This window comes from Bubalus kerabau, chromosome 3 (assembly GCF_029407905.1).
Source record: "Bubalus kerabau isolate K-KA32 ecotype Philippines breed swamp buffalo chromosome 3, PCC_UOA_SB_1v2, whole genome shotgun sequence".
In the NCBI taxonomy this organism is placed as follows: domain Eukaryota; kingdom Metazoa; phylum Chordata; class Mammalia; order Artiodactyla; family Bovidae; genus Bubalus; species Bubalus kerabau.
In genome coordinates this window covers 113,768,607-113,795,465 of record NC_073626.1, presented here as the reverse complement: position 1 = coordinate 113,795,465, position 26,859 = coordinate 113,768,607, and the positions used below count along the sequence as shown (strand labels likewise).

Sequence of the window (26,859 nt, the reverse complement as noted above, 5' to 3'; positions counted from 1 at the left end):
AAAAAAATAAAATATGTAGGTAAGCATATAAATTTCCATATCTCAACATTGTTTAATAGCATGTTTTTGTGACCCAGAGTTCCCCACCCATCCTGTGGAGTTCATGTAACTGGAGGATTATGCAAATCCTCTTTGCAGCTCAAGAGATGTCAGTGGTAAGAGAGAAACACAGTAAGCAACTCCAGGATGGAGCAGATCCTTCCTGGTCATCCCTCTGAGTGTATAGTTCCAAACAGTAAGATAAGCCCAAAGACAAAGAAGCCTTCACTATTTCATACCATCATCTATTATTATTAGGACCAGTGCATAATTTGCAGGATCCAGTGCAAGATGAAAATGTGGGTGCCTTGTTCTAGAATTACTAACACTTTTAAGGTGTGGGAGAGCATTAAGCTAAGACCCCCAAGAGCCCCATTGAGCCTGTGCAAACTCACATGGATCATAGGCCCACTGTGCTGCCCTGGTTCTCACTGGCTTCCTGTAGGGGTCAGGTTCCTCACTGACTTTAAGTTTTGATTCCTGAGAACAGTTGTCATATCCTGCAACTATGACATTAACCCAGGTTACTAGATTACTGTTGCATTGGATCGCAATTCTTCCTGTGCTCAGCTGAGAAGGTTAAATGATCCCTCCTGGGTTTCAAATCTACTCTATCACTTTCCTGGCACCTTGGACAAAGGACAAAATCTCTGTACCTCCATTCTCTAACCTGCAAAATGGGAATGATGAGAGAAACTGTTTTAGGAGTATAATGAGGACTAAGTGATTCATACTTGGCAAGTGAATGAAACATGGTAAGTGCTTGGATCATTTTTTTTATTGTTTTGGAGATTGTACCCTGGAGAGTGAAGCTTAGTTAGTCCCCTGTAATGCAACAATTACCATTCAGGGTGAGGCTGGTCATTCAGTGGGCAGAAATGCTTAATTTCAGTGAGGTTGAATTTACCAATCATCTACTTTATAATCGATTTCATTGTTGTGTTTTAGGATATGTCTTGTTATCTCAAAGACATAAAGCTTTTACCCTATCTTTATCTTTGGAAAATTTTATGTATATCTGTAATAATTCATTTTATATATCATATTAAATCAATTTCTAGGGGAATTCATTAGTGATCCAGTGGTTAAGACTATGTACTTCCACTTCAGAGGGCATTGGTTGTGTACTTAGTCAGGGAACTAAGATCCCACATGGTGTGCAGTGTGGCCAAAAGATAAAATTTAAAAAAAGAATCCAATTTCTTTTTCTATATGGAGTCACTGACCTTTTGTTTCTTCCCTTTGCACCCCAATATAGCCAGTGATCTAGCCATTCTTCTCTCCCTTGCTCTTTTACTCTGGGCCTTTGCAAAATTATTCCCTCTGCCTAGATTCCTCTTCTCTTAGATACTATTCAGACGAGTGCCTCAACCTCCTTCATGTTTCAGCTCAAATATTCCTTTCTTATTTGAGGCTTTTAAGCTTAAAATTACCCACAAAACACACACACACTTTCCTTAGCACTTCTTTCTACATCGTCTTTTGTTGTGTTTTTTTTTTTTTTTTTTTTTTTTTTTGGGTGCAGCATTTAATTGCCATATGAAATACTAAATATTTGACATTTATTTTTTGTCTTTCTCTCCATTAAAATGTAAAGTCTATGAGTAGGGGGATAATGTTTTTTCTTGTGTTGTATTCTCAAATTCTAGAACAGTATTTCCCCCTTAGAGGATTTCAATAGTCCCTTTTCAGAATAATCCAGAACAATTTATAAACAGTTATATCTTATTCTTCTTCTATATAGAATACTAAAAATTCTAGCTTCACACATATATTAATAGAAGGCATCTGATAGGAAATCTCTGGCTGACTTCTTTTTTTTTTTCCCTTGATTCCTTCTGGAAACAAGGCCAAAACAGAGAAGCATCTCTACTCTTTCTGTTTGTCAGCATAGGTGATTTCCTGGTTCACACATGAAGGGATTCAGGCTGTGTGTGTGTGTGTGTGCGTGTATATGTGTGGAGTTGGGAGTGCTCTGGCTACAGGATTTCTCTCTTATTATCTGATTTACCACATCCATTAAAAAACAAGCTCTTAGAACTAGCAATGGAGATATTTTCCAAAAATCAGTGCACCAAAATTTTTGCTGAATGTCCTATTTTTTTAGCAATGCATTTATAAAATATTTTAAAATTATTTCAACGAGAAGTACAAAGGAAACAAAAATGAGGAGACTCCTGTAGGACATATCAACCAATTGTAATCCAATGGACAGCTGGGACCCAAATTATAGCCCAAAGGCAGTTGGGTATTTGCAGGTATTTGGGGATTACTGATAGCAATATTTCTATGTATAATAGTGTTCCTCTGTTTATTGGGGATAAATTATAGTAATATTTCTATATATGATAGTATTCCTACGGTTGTGTTTTAAAAAAAATATATAGATTCAATGCAATCCCTATCAAGCTACCAACAGTATTCTTCACAGAGCTAGAACAAATAATTTCACAATTTGTATGGAAATACAAAAAACCTCGAATAGCCAAAGCGATCTTGAGAAAGAAGAATGGAACTGGAGGAATCAACCTACCTGACTTCAGGCTCTACTACAAAGCCACAGTTATCAAGACAGTATGGTACTGGCACAAAGACAGGAATATAGATCAATGGAACAAAATAGAAAGCCCAGAGATAAATCCACGCACATATGGACACCTTATCTTTGACAAAGGAGGCAAGAATATACAATGGATTAAAGACAATCTCTTTAACAAGTGGTGCTGGGAAATCTGGTCAACCACTTGTAAAAGAATGAAACTAGAACACTTTCTAACACCATACACAAAAATAAACTAAAAATGGGTTAAAGATCTAAATGTAAGACCAGAAACTATAAAACTCCTAGAGGAGAACATAGGCAAAACACTCTCTGACATACATCACAGCAGGATCCTCTATGACCCACCTCCCAGAATATTGGAAATAAAAGCAAAAATAAACAAATGGGACCTAATTAACCTTAAAAGCTTCTGCACATCAAAGGAAACTATTAGCAAGGTGAAAAGACAGCCTTCAGAATGGGAGAAAATAATAGCAAATGAAGCAACTGACAAACAACTAATCTCAAAAATATACAAGCAACTCCTACAGCTCAACTCCAGAAAAATAAATGACCCAATCAAAAAATGGGCCAAAGAACTAAATAGACATTTCGCCAAAGAAGACATACAGATGGCTAACAAACACATGAAAAGATGCTCAACATCACTCATTATCAGAGAAATGCAAATCAAAACCACTATGAGGTACCATTTCACACCAGTCAGAATGGCTGCAATCCAAAAGTCTACAAGTAATAAATGCTGGGGAGGGTGTGGAGAAAAGGGAACCCTCTTGCACTGTTGGTGGGAATGCAAACTAGTACAGCCACTATGGAGAACAGTGTGGAGATTCCTTAAAAAACTGGAAATAGATCTGCCTTATGATCCAGCAATCCCACTGCTGGGCATACACACTGAGGAAACCAGAAGGGAAAGAGACACGTGTACCCCAATGTTCATCGCAGCACTGTTTATAATAGCCAGGACATAGAAGCAACCTAGATGTCCATCAGTAGATGAATGGATAAGAAAGCAGTGGTACATATACACAATGGAGTATTACTCAGGCATTAAAAATAATACATTTGAATCAGTTCTAATGAGGTGGATGGAACTGGAGCCTATTATACAGAGTGAAGTAAGCCAGAAAGAAAAACACCAATACAGTATACTATCGCATATATATGGAATTTAGAAAGATGGTAGCAATAACCCTGTGTACGAGACAGCAAAAGAGACACTGATGTATAGAACAGTCTTATGGACTCTGTGGGAGAGGGAGAGGGTGGGGAGATTTGGGAGAATGGCATTGAAACCTGTGTAATATCATGTATGAAACGAGTTGCCAGTCCAGGTTCGATGCACGATACTGGATGCTTGGGGCTAGTGCACTGGGACGACCCAGAGGGATGGTATGGGGAAGGAGGAGGGAGGAGGGTTCAGGATGGGGAACACATGTATACCTGTGGCGGATTCATTTTGATATTTGGCAAAACTAATACAATTATGTAAAGTTTAAAAATAAAATAAAATTTAAAAAAAAGAATTAAAAAAAAGAGCTCTTATCCTTTATGAATCTATTCTGAAATATTTATAAATGAAACCATATGATGTCTTTGAAATAATTTGAGTGTGAGTAAATGGGTAAGGGTATAGATGAAACAAGCTTGGTTATATAATTATCAAAGCTGATGGATGAAAACATTGGGTTTATTTGATATGTTTGAACATTTCCAAAATGAAAAAAGATACTTTTAAACTGAATTAAAAACTCACCAGTGATATATATTTTTCCTGTGCCAGCAGAGTTTCTCCATACATGTTCTCTGCCTTGTGGGTAGAAACTAATATTTCCAACCAAATATTTGGTTGATGTTCATATTATTCACGCAGTCATGACTGTCACTTCTTCATCTTTTTATTCATTCAGCAAACATTCTTCAGCTGTGAACCAGGTTTTACAAACTACAACAAAACCTGGAGAGGCTTCCTATTTGGAGACAGAACAAGACAGTCGGGTGCTGTGGGGATTTTATACAGGTGGGAGCTTTGGGAGAGAGCGCCTTGGCTGAGGGTAGGATGGAAAGACTTCTTGAAAGAAAGACTGTTCAGTGTCAAAGGAAGTTTAGTGGTTATCTAGATAAAGAGGAAGAGGAAATGCTCTTGCCCCATTCTCGACACTAACTTGTCTACCAAGGAACAATTTTATATACGTCAGTTCAGTTGCTAAGTCATATCTGACTCTCTGCAACCCCATGGGCTGCAGCACACTAGGCTTCCCTATCCTTAACTATCTCCCAAAGTTTTCTCAAACTCATGTCCATTGAGTTAGATGCCATCTAATCATCTCATCCTGTGTCACCTTCTTCTCCTCCTGCCCTCAATCTTTCCCAGCATCATTACCAAATGCCAAATGCTGAGCTACTTTACATCCCTTTTCCTGAGTGTTCTTGTTAAAAATCCCAAACAAGGTAGTCTAGTTATTAGAATAGAATACCTTATTTCCCTTTGATATACCAGGATATAAATAATTTTTCCAAGTTCATTAACCTGGAATTCTAGATTCACTGAAGTCATGTTATCCCACCAGTACTAAGCCAAAAAAGGAGTTTCAAAACCTAGTGACTTTATGTTGACATTGCAAAATAATAAAGATAGTAAGACAGCGGATAGCACAAACCTAATATATAAAAGGGATTATTAAGGACTTTGTCTACATTATTCTAAAATTTATAGTTGAAAATGCAAAACTTTATTTTGACCATTTGCTTTCATAGTTATTTTCCTTTAATGTATCTTACTACTATTCCCAAACCAACTTTTAATGTCACAACTGATATTAATGTGTGATTGATTCCCTGCATGTTACATTGATTCCCTTCATTTTGCATGTAGATACATCCTGGAATGAATGTTGCAAAAAGTTGCAGAAACCAGGATTTATGTGGTTGAGCCATCATGCTTGATGATGCTTTTAAAGATGTCAGACTCCATACTGCAAATGGCCAAATGCTACACTTCACTCTCTTGTAAAAAGATTGGGGGATCTGAAGTTCTAAAGTTTCTATCCCCAAAGGTTTTGAAGTCTTTGCCCTTTCTGTGCTATGACACATGAGCTTGACCTGGATACACTTCTGTCCTCTGGCTGTCCGCACAAGACTGGTCATAGTTATCATCGTTTCATGCCCATGAAAGCATCAAGCATTAATGGGCTAGGGCAACACACATTATTTAAAAGGATTCTTCTAATGTATAGTTGTGGATCCATGCCTAATAATGATGACAGCTTCTTGAGCCTGTGTCTTGGCTGACATCTGTGTCCCCCCAAAACCTGCCTGTATACAGTGCAACATGGCATTGCAGCCTAGTTCAGTCTTGGTGTTGATAGAGTGCAACACATTAGGGAGCACTGTGGCAGGCAACCTCCAGACACTTCATCTGCAAAAATGAAAAGGAGTTAGGTTGGGGGGAATATAAATCCCTATCATTTCCTCACTCACTGGCAAGAGGAAAAGACAAGTGCAACGCGTAGTTTTGCTAACCCTCCTTCTTTTTAGCACACATTTCCAATTATACCCATTATAATGTACTTGGCTAGAGGGCAGGTTTTAAATGTGTTGAGAGCAGCCTTGATTTAGCTGGTGCTCATTTGTTTTCTATTGCTTGGTTAAGCATGCTGCATTCTTTTTCCTATTTTACATACTGGATGAATATGAGATGCTAGCTTTCAAGGAGCTAAATCAGTGGTTTTCTGCCCTGGAGATTTTTTTGAACAGTTCAATGCTTGGGCTCCACCCCTGAGATATTCTGATTTAAATGGTTCATATTGAGGGGTATTAGGAGTCTATAAAAGCACGCTTTGAGATTCTAATATGCAGCTAGGGTTAAGGACCACATGGACTGAGTCCATGCATGGCAAGATTAGCTATGCAGGACTTAGTTTTGATATTTAGCAAGAGGAAGAACTGGCCACTATTTGGAAGGTTAACTCTCCAGATTGGAGATATTTTAAGTACATTGGTAGTTGAGGATAGCAAGTAGAGGAAACTGGAGATAGTCCCTAGTTCAGTTCAGTTCAGTTGCTCAGTCGTGTCTGACTCTTTGTGTCCACAGACTGCAGCATGCCAGGCTTCCCTGTCCATCACTAACTCCTGGAGCCTGCTCAAACTCATGTCCATTGAGTCAGTGATGCCATCCAACTGTCTCATCCTCTGTTGTCCCCTCTTCTCCTGCCTTCAATCCTTCCCAGCATCAGGGCCTTTTCCAATGACTCAGTTCTTTGCATCAGGTGGCCAAAGTATTGAAATTTCAGCTTCAGAATCAGTCCTTCCAGTGAATATTCAGGATTGACTTCCTTTAGGATTGACTGGTTTGATCTCCTTGCAGAGATTAGAACTATTGCTTAGGCTTCCATGAGTGCCTGCCATAGAAAGAAAGTGTTTATTTGCCTTGACTATCATCCCATACAGATATAAACATTAATTGTTCCTTTTGAAATCTATGTTAAAGACTTGCATTAAATCTAGTGGTTCTGTATATATTATATATAATACATTTAACATTTTCAAATTGCTTTAAATCTCACTTTTTTTTTAATTTTATTTTTAAACCTGATACACTGTATTAGTTTTGCCAAACATCAAAACGAATCCGCCACAGGTATACATGTGCTCCCCATCCTGAACCCTCCTCCCTCCTCCCTCCCCACACCATCCCTCTGGGTCGTCCCAGTGCACCAGCCCCAAGCATCCAGTGTCGTGCATTGAACCTGGACTGGCAACTTGTTTCATACATGATATTACACATAATTAAACATTCCTATCAACTGTCTTGTGAATTGGCTTGACAATATTATCCATATAGGACAAGCAAAAAAATTGAAGTTCTGAAAGGTGAAGTGCGATGTGCAAGGTCATACAATGATTCAGTAATGAACTGGGCTTAGAAGCCAGAGCTGTGGAGGTCTTGTCTATTGCCAGAGTCATTGAATTTGACCTCTGTTGCAAACTGAATGTTGATTATGAAAATTTAAGAACATAGAATATATTTTTTTCAGGCAACATTTCAAAATGAAAGATCTATATGAATATCCTGGAGCCTTTTTTTTTTTTTTTTTTTTTTAGCATCCTGGGAATTTTAACAGAAAAAGCTTTGCAATTTTTGTTTAATTTTATCCATATATAAACAAGCTCATTCATTTTTTAAAAATTTTAGTTTCTGCTATAAAACAATGTGAATCAGTCATAATTATGACTTCCTCCTAAGCCTCCCTCCCTTACCCCCATCCTACCCTTCTAGGTCATCACAAAGTGCCAGTCTGGGCTTCCTGTGTTGTTTACCAACTTCCCACTATCTATTTTACACTCAGTCTTCATTTGGAAGTACTTGGAGTTGTAAGCTGAAAGGGAATTCTGGGGGAAGAGGGTCCTCTTGATGTATTTGCTCTATATATGGGGTACCAAGGTGAATAGGGAGGAAGAGATGAAAGCTTCCTACTCATAGCTGTTCTAGGACATTGCATTTGTTACTACTTAAACCTTCTAATCCCCCTTGAGCAAAGAGAGAACATACCAAATTGATGGCCTTTGGAAAATAAATACGATGTTTAACTGTCTTTTCTGAATGCTTATAGAACTATGGAGAACTTCTACATTATCATCTCTCAATCATGTTTCACATCTGCTTTACTGGGGAGATTTAATACTACATATATGTACACGTCAGTGTAACACATAGCACTTAGGTATGTATCCTCCATGTATGGTGTGGTGTGGTGTTAGTCGCTCTGTTGTGTCTAACTATTTGCGACCCCATGAACTGTAGCCTGTCAGGCTCCTCGGTCCATGGAATTCTCCAGACAAGAATACTGGAGTGGGTTGCCATTCCCTTCTCCAGGGTATCTTCCCAACCCAGGGATCGAACCCAGGTCTCCTGCATTAAGCAGATTCATTACCACTAGCGCCAAACATGTTGGTAGCTCCATGTATAGCAGATACATGATAAAATATTTATCAATAATGACAACACTGTATGTGGTCCCTCTGAGAACTCAGGGTCACAGTATGTATTTCTCCAAATTTAAGTGAGAAAAAGTTGGGCTGGTGAATCCTGGTTTGGTACTTTTTCTGAAAAGGAAATCAGCTTTAAATCTCAAAAACAGTTGTGAATAAGGTAGAAGGGAGTATTCTCTTGTGTATAGTGAATCAGTAAACCGAATCTACATTTTAGGGGATTTTATGCTGACGAACCTGGACTGCCTAATGTCATATTACAACCTCTGTCTATAGAACTGACTTAGAAACAGACTTCTTAGTAACCATTTGGAATCTTTGCCAAGTGAAACTTTGTCCTCTGATGCTCCACTTTGATTCAGTGTTGGTTCCCTGTAGTTACATAGCATCTATTTGTGATGTTTCTATTATAATGACACATATCAAGTAGGTCTAGTTGATTATTTTGAAGTAAGCCCTATATTCTTCTTTCCCTTTAATTTTTAATTTTATCATTTATAAAGAAGTGTGCCTTAGGCACAAAACAGTTTTCTTCAACTGCATGAACTGCTATCTCAAGCAGAATTCTGTGGCATAAGATAACAAGATCAAATGATCAGATTGAATAGATAATTTTAAGAACAAGGCAGTCTACTTTTTCCACACATTTGAAATGCAACACTTTGGTGCAGTGAGAAACAAAATGTGCTTGTTTTCTTGCATTGGCATGGAGGTGATGGTCTTTTTCTGAGTTATCATTTAATTTTTTATACAGAGGTCTTTCTGAAAGTGAGTATGAACTATTAATGAACTATTATCAACTATTAATGAACTATTATCATCTATTAATCATCAACTATTAATGAACTATTAATATTTAAGCCAAGATAATAGGCATTAATGAAGACTGTCCTGAGCAAACAGGATTGTTTGATCCCCCTACCCATTCCTCTCCAGTGATATCAGAAGGTGGTTGGAGCTAACTGCCTTGTAGTTGGAGCTTAATTTACCAGAAACGTGGAATGATTTCAAGCCACTCATGGTCCACCTTTAGATGCTCAGAACATGAATGCGACCCAGCATTGTACAGAAGACTGTTTTGCCACATTTTTATTTTAATTAGAAAAAGCCTCAACTATTGAAGCCTTTATCCTCCTCTTTTCTTAAATGCTTCCTTCTCACTTTCTCTCTTGAACTTTTATGACTCTGGAGAAGATTCCCTGTACCAGCGGTGCTGACATGCTTTACATGTGTGTCTCATTTAATCCTCAAAGCAGTCGTATGAAATAGGAGCTTGTAGGCACCCTGTTTTATAGCCAAGGAAACTGAGGTTCAGAGTGATTAAAGGAATTGTCTGAAATCTAATACGCACTAGAGTCGTAACTCCACCCAGGAAGTATTTACTGTATGGATGTTTACAAGCCCAGGTAGCACCAGTGGTAAAGAATCTTTCTGCCAATGCATGAGACACAAGAGACACAGGTTCATTTCCTGGGTTAGGAAGATCCCTGGAGGAAGAATGGCAACCTAGTTCAATACTCTTGCCTGGGAAAATTACATGGACAGAAGAACCTGGCAAGCGACAGTCCATGAGTTGGACACAACTGAGTGCACACACACACATTGGCTTGTTTATATGATACAGATCTTAAAATATCACTGGTGCCATCCTTTGGCTTCAAGATCTACTGGTTAGAGAGGAATCATCAACAGACTTTTGGCTTTGTTTTTAATGGTGAACTGGGTGTGTAAGTGGGGAGGAAGAAGAAGAGCACTAGGTGGCAACCAAGAGTTGCAAGTCTATAAGCCCAGAAGGATGTTGGTGCCTAGAAGCAGAGGGGTTGCTGAAATCCATTAAACCTATTAGTAACTGAAACAATAGAAAAACCAGGGAAAGCCAGAGAGGTCATTTGTTATAAATGTACCATCAAAATTCTACAGATTAGTGTTGGAAAAACTTCCATGATTTGCTGATATCCATCTATCCTGCATCGCCTTTGCACATGCTCTTTTTATTTGTTTATTTTTTTTTATTGAGGTGTATTTGTTTTACAGTGTTGTGTTAGCTTCTGCTGTACAATGAAGTGAGTCAGCTATGTGTATGTATGCATGCCCTCCAGCTTGGACCTCCCTCTCAACCCCCAACCTCATGCATCTGGGTCACCACGGAGCACTGAGCTGAGCCTCCTGTGCTTCACAGCAGCTTCCCGCTAGCTGTCCATTTACACATGGCAGTGTAATACATGCACATCCTCTTTCCTTTGGGAGCATTTGCAAACCTGCCTCCCTGTCAGCCAGAGCTGATGCTCACCATGCTCTACTTGCTCCCTGCTCTCTCATTTCAAATCAATTGGAAATATAGAGGTTAAAGTCTTTATTTCAAATCACTGATTGAATAACCCCGGTATCAGGGCTCAACACCCTTGACTCTTTGGGTCAGTGTGATGTGCCCCAGCTTACCTGGCTGTGAGTCATCCAGAGGTACTGTTTTTCTCCACCTTGGCCACCATCTGTCTAGGAAAGACTTCACTGAGAATCTCTAAATATCCCTCAGTGTTTGCAGTCCACTCATATTTTCCTTATGAAACACGGCTGTTGATCTTTAAGTTGCCATCTTTTCTAAATGTTATGTCTTTTGACTATAATTAATAACTTAAGTTTAATTATGTTCGATGACCTATTAATGATAAAGTATGTGTAAATTAAAGCTGAATGTAGAATAGTTGTTTATTAGTCATAATCATGCTTGAGCAATTGTTTATGTTTGCAGACAGGCACTTTCATTTATTGGTATTTTTCATAGGCCTAATGAGGTTGAAAGCATCACTCACAAAGCCCTACAAACATTGCTTTTAATGATACTTGAAGCTTTCTGCCAACAGGGTACTGTTGAAGAATTGATTAGGAAAGAAGTGTCCCTTGGGAATAACAGAGACCCTATGACATGAACTCCTGCTTGGAGTGCCCCTTTCTTTCTCTTCATCTTGTTCTAAAGTCTCCTTTATGGAAAAATCATGGGTTTTGATATCTACCTACCTATTCTTTTCATCCTAGATAGGAAATTATTTTGTAGAAATTATTGACCCCTTCTGACCTCCGTTTTCTTGTCTGTCAAATGGGTATCATAACAATAATGATAATAACAAAACAATAGTAATAATACCAACCTCATAAAGTGTTGTAGTAAAAGAATGAGAAAGCATATGCAAAATGCCCAGAAATGGATCTGATATAGATTAAAGTGAATTCTTAGAAATTCACTTAGAAATCTAACGTGTTCTAGGTACATATGTAATATGAATGTTTTCCACCTGCAAAGCCATTGTCTTTGCCTCTCAATGTAACTTCTCAGAAATCATCTTCTTATGTATTCAAAGGCAACAGAAACTGACATCACTTCCTGAGAGCTTATACTTGGCCTTTTGCTCATCCTCTCTTGTTTGGCTTCAAGCCATGATATTGGGTGCTGTCAGGAGTGTCCACTTCTTTGGTTGCTAATCACTCTCACATTTCTGAAAGTATTGTCCTACTTTGATACAAAACTGCTACCCTCATGCTGCCTTCAAAATTCATGCGTGAGAAGACGATTGGCTGCTTCATCTCAAGTGTAGACCTGCCTGCTCTTGACTTACCATGACATCAGCTAAATCATGTCCATTCTGCAAAACCAATTCTGTTGTCATAATTTGAAGCACTGTACATCATAGGGAAGGGGAAAACCCTTTAAACCTGAATGCTAAATTTGACTAGTCCAATGTTCAAGAAATACATGTTCACTTACAATGAGAAAGTCTTAACTGGTGTCTTGTAGATCCTGGGGATGTTTCCCTTTATTGAGAGGCTCCCTTATTTCTCTCTCTCTCTCTCTTCATAGACATGAAATAATTCTTAATTTCTGTGGTGCCAATCAACTTTTTCTCTGGAAAAATGTGACCTCAGTTCTAAAAGTTTATTTTGCCCATAGAGTACATCCTTCTCAACCTTCACCTCAAGATCTATAGAGTATGATAATCAATGTGACTATTTTTCTAAAACTTTGAATTATTTGACCTGGAATTACACCATAAGGAAGAATACATCAAGTGTGAGCTTGCACTCTGTGTGTGGTGTGTTTGTGGGTGTGTATGTGGGGGGTGTGTGTATGTATGTCCTATGAAAGGAGAGGCATTGATCTATGTTCTGTCTCAATATGGGATAAAGTCAACCCCTTAATTGTTCCTATTGTCTTCAGTGTTTATTTCTGGACTCTTAAGATAACACTTGGACAAAGCAAACAGACACACACACACACACACACACACACACACACAACCCCACACATCCTAAGGGTAAACAATAATTACCAGTGTATGTACAATGTAATTGGAATTAACTGGGGGTGGGGAGGAGAGAGACTTTTTCCTAAAGGCACAATTATTTATCCAGATTGTCCCCACCCCAATAAAGATAGCTTTCATATTATTATGTAGAACTGTTTTAATTACACTTTTTTCCCTCCTTCTTAGCCTTCTTTTTCTATACTCCTCACTAGGCCTTAACCACATTAAAAAGAGGTTAATTATAGCATTCTTCTCAAATAATAGCAACTGTCCTTTGACTTGAGAAGCATGTCCTGGTAAGAAATAGGTGACCCACTCAAATGGGGAAAATTTAATGAAGGAACAGTTTATAATACAAAGGAGAGGACAGGGTTAACTAATAGTACCTGGCTAGAGCCTGGTAGACTGCAGTCCATGGGGTCGCTAAGAGTCGGACGCGACTGAGCGACTGCCCTTTCACTTTTCACTTTCGTGCATTGGAGAAGGAAATGGCAACCCACTCCAGTGTTCTTGCCTGGAGAATCCCAGGAACAGGGGAGCCTGGTGGGCTGCCGTCTCTGGGGTCACATAGAGTTGGACATGACTGAAGCAACTTAGCAGCAGCAGCAGGGACACTTGGGAGCCTGAAAGCTGATATCTGTAGGAGCTATTAGAAGATCTCAAAGAAAGTAGTTGCAGGTGAGAAATGGCAACCCACTCCAGTACTCTTGCCTGGAGTATTCCATGGACTGAGGAGCCTGGTGGGCTACAGTCCATGGAGTCGCAAAGAGTTGGACATGACTGAGCGACTTTGCTTCACTTTACTTTTTACCACTCCATTAGAACTGGGGCTCTGGGGAGCAAGGGAACCAACTTTGAGGTGATTTAGACAATGAAATCTGCTGGAATAAGTACCCTGATCTTTCTTCTGTCTCTGTCTCCTCTTCCTCTGTCAACTTTTTTCTTTCCACTGTGTGCCCAAACCACCTTTGACCAAAGCTGACCAGAAGCCAATGGTCAAGGTGGCCACTAATACATACCTTCTGTGGTTGGATCTCTGAGTACAAAGAAGGGCCAAAAAAGGCAGCAGATGGAAAACACCTCATGGTGGTGGTGGTGGTTTAGCCACTAAATTGTGTCCAACTCTTGTGACCCCGTGGACTGTAGCCTGCCAGGCTCCTCTGTCCATGGGATTCTCTAGGCAAGAATACTAGAGTGAGTTGCCATGTCCTTCTCCAGGGGATCTTCCTGACCCAGAGATCAAACCCAGGTCTCCTGCATTGCAGGCAGATACTTTACTGATTGAGCTACAAGGGAAGCCCCCAAGACCTCATGCACCTTCTTAACTTTTAGTCTCCCCTTCTCATAATCTCATTAAAGTGGTAAAAATGGATTTTTAAATTCCCAATTCTTTGTTAAAAACAAAGAGAGTTCCATCAGTGGTTGAGAGATCTAAGCTTGTTTATGAAAGATTCAGTGGACAAAGACTGAAGAGCATAGAAACAGACCATGCAGCACAGGAAGACAGGACTTAATATAGCAGAAAGTGGATGGCAATAAAAATGGAAGTTCATCTGCCTGGAAAGACTCTTTAGAAACATAGTGGCTGATCTGATGGAGGATGGGAGTAAGAAGTGGGACAGAAAAAAATGCAGGTTATATAAAATCTTTAAATAATGAGGAGAGGCATAAAAATAGTGATACAGTTATAAAAAAATTGAACAGTAGTGGAAATAAATATTCATCGATTACAGAAGAAAGTCAATAGATGATGTCTAAAGTTAATAAAACAACAAGTGATGACATGTACATATTATTTATAGATTTGGAGGTAACCACAGAAGAACTAAATACAGATAGAGTTCAGAATGTTCTGGAAGGAGGAAGACAGGGAATGGCATGTAGATCTGTTGCTTTCACTATAGGAAGTCTTTTTTGTATTAATTATTTTTTAGAAACCATATGAATATATAATTTTAGTAAAAGCTCCTTTTTTTTTCCTTTTTTTTTTTTTTTTGGCTCCACTTAGTTTGCTGGCTATAGGAATTTCCTTCTTTGTATGATTAGGTTCATTAGCTGTCTTAAACTTAAAAATTAATTTGGTTTTCTCCTAGGCATCTCCTCTCCATTCTTTATAACCTTTTCTGTGTTCTTCCTCCAGCCACCAGAAGCTCCCGCACACAAGCCACACACACATACATCCTCCTGAATGCAGTTATGTTTTCTTTCTCTGTAAAGTCCATGTACTCTTATAGCTTTGTGTCTTTTCTCAAACTGGTTCTTTGACCTGCAATGGCTTCAGACTTTATGTTTTTTCTTTTTTTTTAATTGAAATACAGTTGTGTTCATTTCTTCTGCAAAGTGATTCATATATATATATATATATATATAGTTTTTAAAAATGTATTTTTCCCATTATGGTTTATCACAGAATATTGAGTATAGTTCTGTGTGCTATATGAGGACCTTCTTGTTTATCCATCATATATACATCTGCTAATCCCAAATTCCCAATTTTTCTCCCCCGCCACCCAACCTTGACAACCACAAATCTGTTTTCTATGTCTGTGAGTCTGTCTGTTTCACAGAGGTTCCTTTGTGTCATATTTTAGATTCCACATATAAGCAATATCATCTGGTATTTTTGTTTTGCTTTTTGGAAAACAAAATGTTTTTCTACTTATCCCTCAAATGCCAGAATAAAATCTACCTTCTCTAGGAACTGTCTTTGGTTTCCCCACGTGATTATGCTTTCTTCTGTACTCTCCTAATACTGTACCAGTGTCTGACACATCTCACTCTGCAAAGCCTAAATAGCTAGGTGTGTGTCTGTCTGCCCCTTCTTCTTTCCATTTCATTGCAAATTCAAGAATTTGTATCTGTGTATAGAGCACAGTATCTTACACATGGCAATTGAAATAGTTGCTAAGCACTGTCATTGATTTTGAAAGTAGTTGTTGATTAGAAGGCATCTAAAGATTATGAAATGAATGCTCCACACATTAAAGTGAACATCAGCTGTCTTTTTATCCAGGTGCCTATTACTAGTTCTGTGGGTCAGCAAAATAACCAGTAAGATAATGTTTGTTCTGTTGTAATTTTACTGCCTCTTCTCTAAATTCCAATTATACACATATTACCTCAGGTTGTGAGGAATAAGAAATCTAATAAACTAATTCCCATTAATAAATATGTTAGTAATGTATTAATTTTAATAAGTGTTTGCATAGTAAAAAGTAGCCTAAAGAAGGAAGTACCCCACCTGAGGGAGAGAATTGCTAATAGTAAAACGTTAACCCCCTGAGCTGTTGCTTTGAGATCAAAGAGTGTTTCAGGGGCCTTTCAGATTATGCTGAAATATATGCAAAATATAATATAGATTCTGATTAATTAAAATATATTATCAGTGGGAAGCAATCTTCCCATTTTAGAACACACAGATTTGAAATCACAGTTAGTAAGTGTGATGTGTCTTTCTCATAGAAGTAAGGTTGAGTATTAATCTCTGGTCTTTTCTTATTATTCTTATTTCCCAGGTAGTCTTTCCATAGGTTCTTATTTTTTTCTTTTTTTTTCTTTATTAAATTGCTCTCTATCCCTGGACTTTTCTTTGCCTCCACATAAAAGGGCACTTTTATTTTATTTTTCCTTTACTTCAGGAAATGCTACAATAAAACAGTCTCGATATAGGATTATCATCCAAGAAGCAGCCAACGGAGGCCAAGAATGCCCAGATACCTTATTTGAAGAGCGAGAGTGTGAAGATGTGTCATTGTGCTCCACATATCGGTAATTAATTGCTTTCAAAATAATCATTAGACCTTAGTATAAGCCATGACCTATTTGTTCTTATATAGTATGTGGTTATTATATGAAACACTTGTAGTGAGAAATACAAAGAGGTAGTATTTTTTTATCTTCAAATATCTCACCATTTTCCCCTTTTCTGGAGTATGTTTTGAGAGAGTAAAGAGTATGAAAGTCTAATTTAAAACAAAAAAGATAACAGCCACATTTTGATTGCAGTTGAGCTGTTTGACTTCAGCCACCCAGGTAATCAGTTTTCAGGATTAGGATTCAAAGATATGCAGGTTGAGGTCCTTACTAGACACACACACACACACACACACACACAAACAACTTACCTCATTCTATTTTTCTCATCCTAAAGCCTGTAATCAAGAACTAAGAACAAATGTATACTGCCTTAACAGTTGTTTATTTTAGTTCAAAAATGGTTTTGTTCTCAATTTTTGTCATGTACATATTTTAAGAAATCTTAGGAAAAAAAATTAACCTATGGGTAATTTTTTGTCTTTAGAAAAAGAAAATGAGTAACATTTAAACTATATATGTTACCTATATTTGCCCCTCTGGGAAGAAAGTGATTATTATTTATAAAAACAGTACCTGAGGTTTGTGTCTTTAGTCATAAACTTTCATTCTTTTAACATCAGATTGAAGCACTGCTTTAAAGTATTAATACTTCTGGATTAAATTCAATCACTGTTGGGTTTTACTGATTTGTGGAAATAAGCCCCGGGTCTTAAGAATCATGTTGTTATCAGCATACTTAAAAATGCCTTTATTCAAATGTCTGGAGTTTTCCCTGATTAAGGAACTGTATCTTAAGTCTATGTGATTCAAGAGCTAATTTTTTCTAGGGACTTCCTGGTGGTCCAATGGCTAAGACTCCAAGCTCCCAGTGTAAGGGGTCCAGGTTCGATCTCGGGTCAGGGAACTGGATTGCACATGCCACCCCTAAGAGTTCACATGCCTCAACTAAAGATCTCACATGCTGTAACTAAGACTGGGTGCAACCAAATAAATAAATAAAAATAAATATATTTTTAAAATGAACTAATTTATTCTGGAAAATATAAGTTTTGTTGTGTTTTGTTTTTTAAGAAGGCCTCCCATTAGCTAGAAAGAAGCCCCAATCATGATCAGTTCATCATCATTTCTCCTTTTGTTCCTATCTAACAACCAGTTTGGGAAAGACATGAATCAGCCCTGGAACAAGCCCAGACTGCCAGTATTTCTTCATCAACGGCCAGGCCACTGTGGGAACACTGTCAATATCCATCCTATTGTGCCACATTTAAATATTGAAACTTCTAGCTCAGTGAAAGAGCTGTCAGAGAAAGTAGTCAATTGAAAAAAAAAAATAGCCAAATCAAATAATGTTACACATTTTCTGAACCCGGTGCTATTATAATCAGAGAAAATCTTGGAAACTCTTAGCGGTCTCTCTTCCTCCTGTCCACTCTCTTTGCCCTCTTGTGGTACTTTAGTGTAGCCACTCATTCTTGAACCTGTTTCCATAAATGACCTCCTGCCATTTTCCCAAGAAATTAGTTCCACTCTGCCTGGATTGCCTGATTGTATCATGTCTCCTTATGCTGATAAGTGTGTCCAACTTATCAGCATGAGTCTCTTAGTCAAACACCCTTGAATTTTAAGCATACTGTTCCTCTTTAGGTTTTGCCTTCCCTTCATTGATGGAGAAGGCAATGGCACCCCACTCCAGTACTCTTGCCTGGAAAATCCCATGGATGGAGGAGCCTGGTGGGCTGCAGTCCATGGGGTCGCGAAGAGTCGGACACGACTGAGCGACTTCACTTTCACTTCTCACTTTCCTGCATTGGAGAAGGAAATGGCAACCCACTCCAGTGTTCTTGCCTGGAGAATCCCAGGGACAGGGGAGCCTGGTGGGCTGCCGTCTATGGGGTTGCACAGAGTCGGACACGACTGAAGCGACTTAGCAGCAGCAGCAGCAGCAGCAGCATTGGTTGGAGAGGCAAGTTAATGTAGACCTTTATCATTTTCTTCTGATTCCTCTTTTTTTACTCCATTAAGGTGAGACATTCACAATTTAAAACAGAATCACAATGTCTATAGAATTTTTTCTATGAATTTAGCATTTCCCACCATGTTAATTTTAAGTTAGTGTTGGGGAGAGGAAATTTTCCCCTCTACGCTTCATGAGTTCTTATAGCTCTCTTAATAATAAAATTGACATGAGATAGATTATCATGAGATAGGTTAGTATTAAAATGCAACAAATGTTAATTCATATGCATGGAGATCCCATAGAAATTGAACCTAAGAAGTGGCCAAAGCAGGAAGCTTTTATCCTTTTTAGGCAAAGAAACAATAAATTTAGTAAAGAATTGACGGAATGAATAAATGTCGGATTTGGGTGCTCAATCCGTGAAAAATCTAAACAGAGTCTGAGCTTGGGGTATTAAATTTTAAAAGTAACAAGGTTTATACAGCCTGAATTCCCAGTGGTAAGGGTTTGCTTCTACCTTCAGATGTGGGTGGGAAGGGCACCGCTCACAGAAGAGAATTATTTCCTGCTTTCAAGGGGAAGCAGAAGGAAGGAGGCAGAGGAGGGAAGCAGAAGGAAGGTCAGAGTGCCCCTCTTGTGTTGGCCATTTCTTAAGTAACGTTCATTCAAGATAGGCAATATTCAATTGAGTCACATTTGGATGGCTGACAATGTAAGCAAGAGGGAAGACGGTGTGAGTGATATACCCCTAAATAGAATTGGCAGTGGGATGTCTCCAAGAGTCTGTGGCTGAGCATCTAAGGATTTAGGACCGACAGCTGGCCTGCCCTTTCATGTGCAATCTCAGGCATGTCACGAAACCTCTCTGAGCCCAGGCTTATCCTTCTAAAACTGTGAATCTAACAAGAGTTCTTGACATTTCTCACTTCTATTTAGCACACTAAGCTAAATTGAATTCCTTGGTCTCACTTTAGTAAGTATTTTAGGAACTTGAGGGATCTGAGTGAATGACATATCCCAGTTGAAAAGCTAAACTCCCTTACCATTTCTGTCTGTGTTTTAGAATTACACTTAATGAGCCTTTGCATCTACAAAGCAAATTTCTAACTACTTAAAAAGTAATAGGTGATTTAAAAAAAAAAATGGGACAGGTTTTTCTGTTGTTTCCTGGTTTCTCTCCAGCTCTTCAGTTGTTCTCAATATGGAGGTCACTTGAATGAGGTCACTGATATGTATTTTTTTTCACTTTTACATTTTAATGTACTTTGCTTTTCTGCAAGACAGTCTGTATCTATTTCTTAACACCCTCACTGCCTCACCTCCAGTAAGTGAGATTCACTTAGTCTAGACAGAGGAGAGGGTGGTGATTGCTGAGATAAATTATGTTAATTAATTAATATGTGGGTTATACTAAGTGATCTTCACATGCTATATTAATCTATGTTCACATAACTAAGAGGGTTCCTTAAGGTGATTTTTCCTGAACAAAGGAAGTCTACTCCACGTTTTGTTATACATTATTGTTTTTCTTGCTGAGATTTCTTTATTATTGTGATAAAAATCATATAACATAAAAGTTACATTGTAACCTTTTCTTTCTAAATTAGCTTCTTTTAATGAAGTATAGTTGATTTACAATGTTGTACCAATCCATAATGGAAAAGGATATTAAAAAAAGAATGCATACATGTGTAAACCTGGATCACCTTGCTGTACAGCAGAGATTGCCATCTTAACCATTTTTAAGTGTACAATTCTGTAGTTTTGATTGTATGCACATTGAAGTATAACAGCTCTCTCGATGTTTCTCATCCTGCCAAAGTGGTCAATAATATTTTTGCCTCATGGTTCTGTTTCTTTTTTTTTTAATTAGCACCTCTTATCAGAGGTATTGGATTATGTGAAAAAGTACAAAAATGTACTCAATGAAAGAGCAAAATCTGTAGCTACATTTAGGGTTTGGGTTTTCTGGAACACTCCAAAGACACAGGTTTAAGGGCTCAAGTCACAGTCTGCCCTGCAGGTCATAAAAGTAGAGTTCTATTCGCCTTAAACACACACACACACACGCAGGCAAGCCAGAAGGATTCCGTACATACTCTTTCCTCTGTGGAGAAGAAATACGGGTCATTCCTTAGAGACAGTTCCATTTCTCTTCTCTGAGAGAAACTATCACATAAGATAAGTCCCTATGGCCTCCTGCCTTGTATTTACTCTATATTGAGATGTTTGAGCTACCCTAAAGTCCTGGGAAACACCTTGTAAAAATTTTGAAGCAGAAGATCAAGTATGAAGGCTTGTTCCTAAAATTTTCAGATGTTCTCACCTTGATTCTCTAATGCTCAGATGGGGCATAGGAATTTTTTTTTCTTTGATTTTTTTTTTATATTGTTTTTCTTTAAACAATTTTAAGTTCATACAGAGCTAAACCTTCTAGATTTGATCTGTGCCTCTAATGTTTCTTTATGGCCACTTTGCTATATCCACTAAGGCTTATGTGCAAAATGTCCACATTTTTAAAAAATGGAATTACGGCTTTAACTATGGATCTGGGGCAGAGAGACTGATGCCATCCCTAGTGTGTGCCAGGGCTCCCTTTTATAACATCGGTTTCAAATCCATTTTTATTGAATTACTACCTTTATGCTTTGGGTTTCAAATTCATCTGTTTCCAGTATTTGTTTTGTATGTTTGCCGTGTGAAATTTCTAGTCTGCTGTTCTTTGTCATCACAGATGGAGGCCACAGAAATGGAGCCCCTGTGTCCTCGTGCCAGAGTCTGTCAGGCAGGGAGTAATGGGCACCAGTGAAACCTGCGGAAAGGGAGTGCAAATAAGAGGTAAGGGGATTTCAAAACAGTTTTTCTAATCAAATGTAATTCAAAGTTATGTTGCTTTTATAAATTGGTATCTCTTTTTATATTTGGAAAAGTTGTGATCTTGCTGGATTGGATTGTTTATGAGTGTTTGGCTTTAAGGTTGGCATTAGTTCATGCTGATATTAGACCACCTTTTAACCATAACTAGCTAGTGCACCTAGGGACTAATGCAATGTAAGAAAGTATATGTTCTCAGTCTTTAGCATACCCTAGTGCTGATGGTCCAAATACACATTGGATATTAGTCAAAGAATGAAGGGATGTGTTGGAATTGGATCTGATAATATATATTGTACATTTTAGATGCTCATTAAATACTTGCTGAATGAATTAACTAATCATAGCAATCATGATTTACACCTGATTGTTATGTACATACTTGCTGTATGTTTCATATGGAATATGCATAGAGAGGAATTATTAAAATTTCTGGTGCTTGCTTCAGCAGCACATATACTGAAATTAGGCCAATACAGAGAAGATTAGCATTTCTCCTGTATAATGATGACATGCAGATTTGTGATGCATTCCATATTTAAAAATTTTTTTCTGGAAGATCTTGTGAATTGAGTTCTGGATCTGCATGTAAGTGCCTTTTATCATCAATGTTGAGAAAGTATGGCATATTGAAATCTCTGAAAAGCACCAGAAACTCATCAGGTTGCTCACTGTTCTGTTTCTTTCAGAATTCACATGCCAATAATATAAGGCTTAACAAGAAGGCTTTGTTCTTAAAACCTGACCACTCTGTCACTAAAGGGATGTATGTAGCCAAACTCAGACCTTGTAGGACCGGCTGTGTATCACTGGTTTCATACTTCAGCTGAAAAGCATATTGAGAATTATTTCTCTTCCTATTGCATAGGTTATCATATTAGTCAGGATCAGTCATCTCAGCCAGCATAATAACTCCCTTCTTTGTTGAGTCCAGGGTGTACGAAGCCCAGTGTGGGTGGGTGGCAGTTTTCAATTCCTGTTCAAGGAAATCATAGCTGTTTTTAGTGGAAGCATTCTTCCCTCTGGAAATAAGACTGTAGGGCAGCAGAACATAGGACTGCAGAGGAACTACAAGCAAACACTTTACTAATGGATCACTAGGGGTAAGAGTAAGTTATGCCAGTGCCATTTCCACCCTTGACTCCTGGACCTGCGAATGCTGGATATGGGAGAAAAAAAGAAAAACACCACATGTTGAATGCTTCTGGAAAGCTTTTCGCTAGCTCTTCAAGGTATTGCCCCCTAACTGGTGCTGTAATTAAGTCTTCAAAAGACCTTTTCACCCTTATATCAAACCAGGATGGTGGGGGACTTGGTAAGACCGGTAGAATCAATGAGTATGGGCACATTGCCAGATCTCAATTGCTGAAAAGTGAGATCCTTGATCCAAAACAATGTTGTGTGGAATATCATGATGATGGACAAGGTGTCCTGTAAGTCCATGGATGATAGTGTCAACTGAAAAAAAAATGCAGCAACATGAGAATTGTGAGTTAAGTAGCTGAGGAGCTACTCCAGAGAGGGACTGGGGGAGGTCAGTATTATGTATATGTTTGTTGTGAAGGGGGATACATTTTATCAAGCACACCTTTTGCCAGAGACTTGCTGCTAGTCTTGAGGAACAGATGTCTTCGTTAATGATTTCAGTGCTTTGCTAGATATAAGATGCAAGAATTTGAGCTCACAAAATCTTCTCTTGAAAATACCTAACTATCTGAAGGCCTTGTCTGCTAGTTTATCACAGAGCACAGAGTGCCTCATTCCTGATCATTGCCCTGAACTGCTTTCTGAGTGTGTTGAAGATCAGTGACTGCAGTGGCTAGTGACTTCATCCTTGTAGAGGCAGATGGCAAGTGATCATTTTTATCTTGCAGTGGGTAATTTTGATAGAAGCATTGCAGGCAGGAAAGGCAAATCCTTATCCTATTTGAATAAGTACCTATCTGGTAAGAATAAAACACTGCACCTCCTATGATGGAAGTAGTCCAGTGTAATCAATCTGCCATCGTGTAGCTGGCTGATCACCTTGGGGAATGGTCCATATTGAGGGCAGAGCACTGGCCCCTGATGCTGGCAGATTGAGCACTCAGACATGACTATAGCCAAGTTGCCCTGGATGCGTGGAAGCCCATGCTGAGTCCATGCATAACCTTCCTTCCCACCACCATGGCCACTTTGTGCAGGAGCTCATTAGGTAATGGCAGGGGTAGCTGAGGACAGAGGCTGACTCATATCCACAGAATAGGTCATCCTATTCAATTGCTTATTAAAATCTTTCTCAACCAAGGTCAGCCTTTAGGAAGCATTCACATGGGATCCAAATATTGCATACAAATATGTTCCCATTGTTGCCAATTCAGAGAAGCCTATCCACATACCACTTGCCTACATTTTCTTGTCACCAATTTTCTAATTGTGTTCCTTTAAGTCCCTGGCCATCCAGCAAAATCATTGGCCATAGCCTGTGGGTCTGTACTTAATCCCACAGCTGGCCATTTCTCCTTCCAAGCAAAGTGAACAACCATACATGCTGCTTGAAGTTCTATACATCGGGATGACTTTCTTCACTCTGTCTTTCATGGATGTCTCAGAAAGGGATTAGTGCCACAGCCGACGATTTGGTTACCCACATATCATGCAGAACCATCCATAAACCAGGTCAAAGTCTTCTTTTCTTCTGTCATCTGATGGTAGGAAGTTTCCCATGACTTTGTATGTCCAGACTGGAAGAGAGAGGATAGTTTAGCAAAGGTGGGGACCATGGGCAGTTGGGCTACTTCTTCATGTAATTTACTGTGCCTTCAGGTCCTCCTTGGGTTTGATTACATATATACCATGTCCATGTGATGATGGGGTGCTGCTGTGCATGCCCTACCTGTGGCTTGATATCTCAGATAATATCCAGTTCATGATGGGCAGCTCAGGGTGTGTGGTTAAGCATGCAGCCTCTATGAAGGCCCAGTAGCTGGTCAAAAGCTGTTTCTCAAATGGAGAGAAGCCCTTTGCAGAGGACTGCAGGGCTGTACTCCACGATCGGAAGGACCTAAACAGCAATTCACCTATAGGAACCTCCCACGCACCCCAGAGAGCATCTATACCTGCCACTGACACTTCAGGCACCACTGGATCTGCTGATCCTGTGGCCCAAGTAGCAGAGCAGCTTTCCCAGCAGCCTGAACCTGTTACAGAGCCTGTCTGTTTGTTTTTCTTTCCTAGGCCCCACTTAAAACTAGCAGCTTGTCAGATCCCTTGGCAAATAGGCTAGAGTAACACACCCAAATGAGGGCTGTGTTGCCTCCAAAATCTGAAGAGACACAATATGCTAGATGTTGTATATCTATTTCAGTTGTAGAAGGGGCCATATATAAGGTATCTTTCCCTTAGAAGGGGTTCAGCTTCCTTCACATGGCTGGACCTTCAGACCTTTCACTGGAATTGAAAGCCCCTGAACTTTCTCAGGGCTTCTCTGGTGGCTCAGATGCCTGCAATGCAGGATACCTGGATTCAGTCCCTGGGTCAGAAAGATCCCCTGGAGGAGGGCATGGCAACCCATTCCAGTATTCTTGCCTGGAGAATTCCATGGACAGAGGTTCCTGGCAGCTACAGTCCATGGGGGTCACATGAACTTTCTCAAATTTATTTCTAACTCTCTGACATGAAAATGTCCTGCCAGTGAGTCTAGAGTTGTTTCTTCTTGCTCATTATGGCCAATCAGTATAAAGTCACCAGTGTAATGGGCCAGTGTGATATCTTGTTGAAGGAAAAGTGATTGAGCTTGGGTTAGAATTCAGTCCCTAATAGTTATACCTTGGAAGTGATGTCCTTGTCAGAACACTTGCAGATGTAAATTTGATGTGCAAGGTAGTTAGATTTAGGACTTTTCAGAAGCTATACAGTGGCTATGAATTACAGGAAGGAACCACTTCCTAGTAACATTTTGTTTCCGTATGTCAGAAAATTGTTATAATAATATAATCTTGTTATTCCAAGGCTTGTACTTAACTTTCTGCTGCAGAGTTGTTATTAAATATTTAGATCAGCAAAATCTACATAAATGAAGTATTTTAAAAATGGTATCTTTGGGACTTCTGTGACTGTCCAGTGGTTAACACTCTGTGCTTCCAACCCAGGAAGTGTGGGTTTGCTCCCTAGTTGGGGAACTAAGATCCCTTATGCCATGCTGTACAGCCAAAAATAAAATGGTACCTTTGTGCAGGACCCAGTGTAGCTATATGGTGACCTAGACTTTGATGCTCTGTGATACTAGAGATAATTATGGTTTGTTTCCATTGCAAAATCACTTAGTGAATTCTGCAGAGAGGATGCTCTTAAATTATGTAGAAAGTTACCCTATAGTGGCAAATTATTGTATCTATCTTAGAAGTGTTTTCAGTGGATTCTAGCTGGAGCCCAGATAGTCCTTCAAAGTAGACAAGGTAGATACCTGTTGTTGTTCACTCACCAAGTTGTGTCTAACTCTTTGTGACCCCATGGACTACAGCCTGCCAGGCTTCCCTGTCCTTCACTATCTGCTGGAGTTTGCTCAAACTTATTTCCATTGATTCGATGATACCCATCCAACCATCTCATCTTCTGTTGACTCCTTCTCCTTCTGCCCTCAATCTCTCCCAGAATCAGGGTCTTTTCCAGTGAGTTGACTCTTCACATCAGATGACCAAATTATTGGAGCTTCAGTTTCAGCATCAGTCAGTCCTTCCAATGAATATTCAGGATTGAATTCCTTTAGAATTGACTGGTTTGATCTCCTTGCTGTCCAAGGAACCTTTAAGGTCTTCTCCAACACCACAGTTCGAAAGCATCAATTCGTCAGGGTCAGCATTCTTTCTGATTTTTCCCCAAGTTAGACCCCAACATCAGAGAATTCCTAGTATTGGCTTGTTTGGAAATTTGTACTTCTAAATTAGTAGGATGGATCTCCAGTTTTAAGATAGTGGATCAAAGGTATTTCTACTCTATTCTTTTCTCTAAAATTACTTCATAACCAGCAAGAAAAACATGAAAGAGTAACAAAAATGTAAACTTCAGTGAGATTCCTTTTATAAAATTGTTTCCAAAGAACAAGAAGCACAAGAAGATCACCTTCAAGCAAATTTAGGAGTCGTCTATAACCTCAGTCATATGATGTGGAAAGTGGATGGAGATACAAGTAAAATATGGGGTAACATCTTATGGAAAAATGTGAACAAACATTTTGGCCAACCCAGTAATTTGCAGAGCAGGGTTATACCTAAGTGTATATGGGGGTGGAGGGTTGAAGAGAAACAAGGTCCTCTGGCCTGAACAACTCCAAAAAAGCACCA

The 26,859-nt window shown here is 38.9% G+C and overlaps 1 protein-coding gene and 1 non-coding gene across 2 annotated transcripts in view; both read left to right on the top strand.

Moving 5' to 3' along the window:
• THSD7B (thrombospondin type 1 domain containing 7B) overlaps positions 1 to 26,859 on the top strand; it is a 1,243,680-nt gene that overhangs the window by 775,893 nt on the left and 440,928 nt on the right. The window contains exons 13-14 of the mRNA XM_055572703.1: positions 16,530 to 16,659; positions 21,399 to 21,502. Coding sequence (XP_055428678.1) covers positions 16,530 to 16,659; positions 21,399 to 21,502 — 234 coding nt within the window. The remainder of the gene's footprint in view (positions 1 to 16,529; positions 16,660 to 21,398; positions 21,503 to 26,859) is intronic.
• On the top strand, positions 21,974 to 22,080 carry LOC129648044 (U6 spliceosomal RNA). The gene has a single exon (XR_008712648.1). It is a non-coding gene; the product is annotated as a U6 spliceosomal RNA (small nuclear RNA).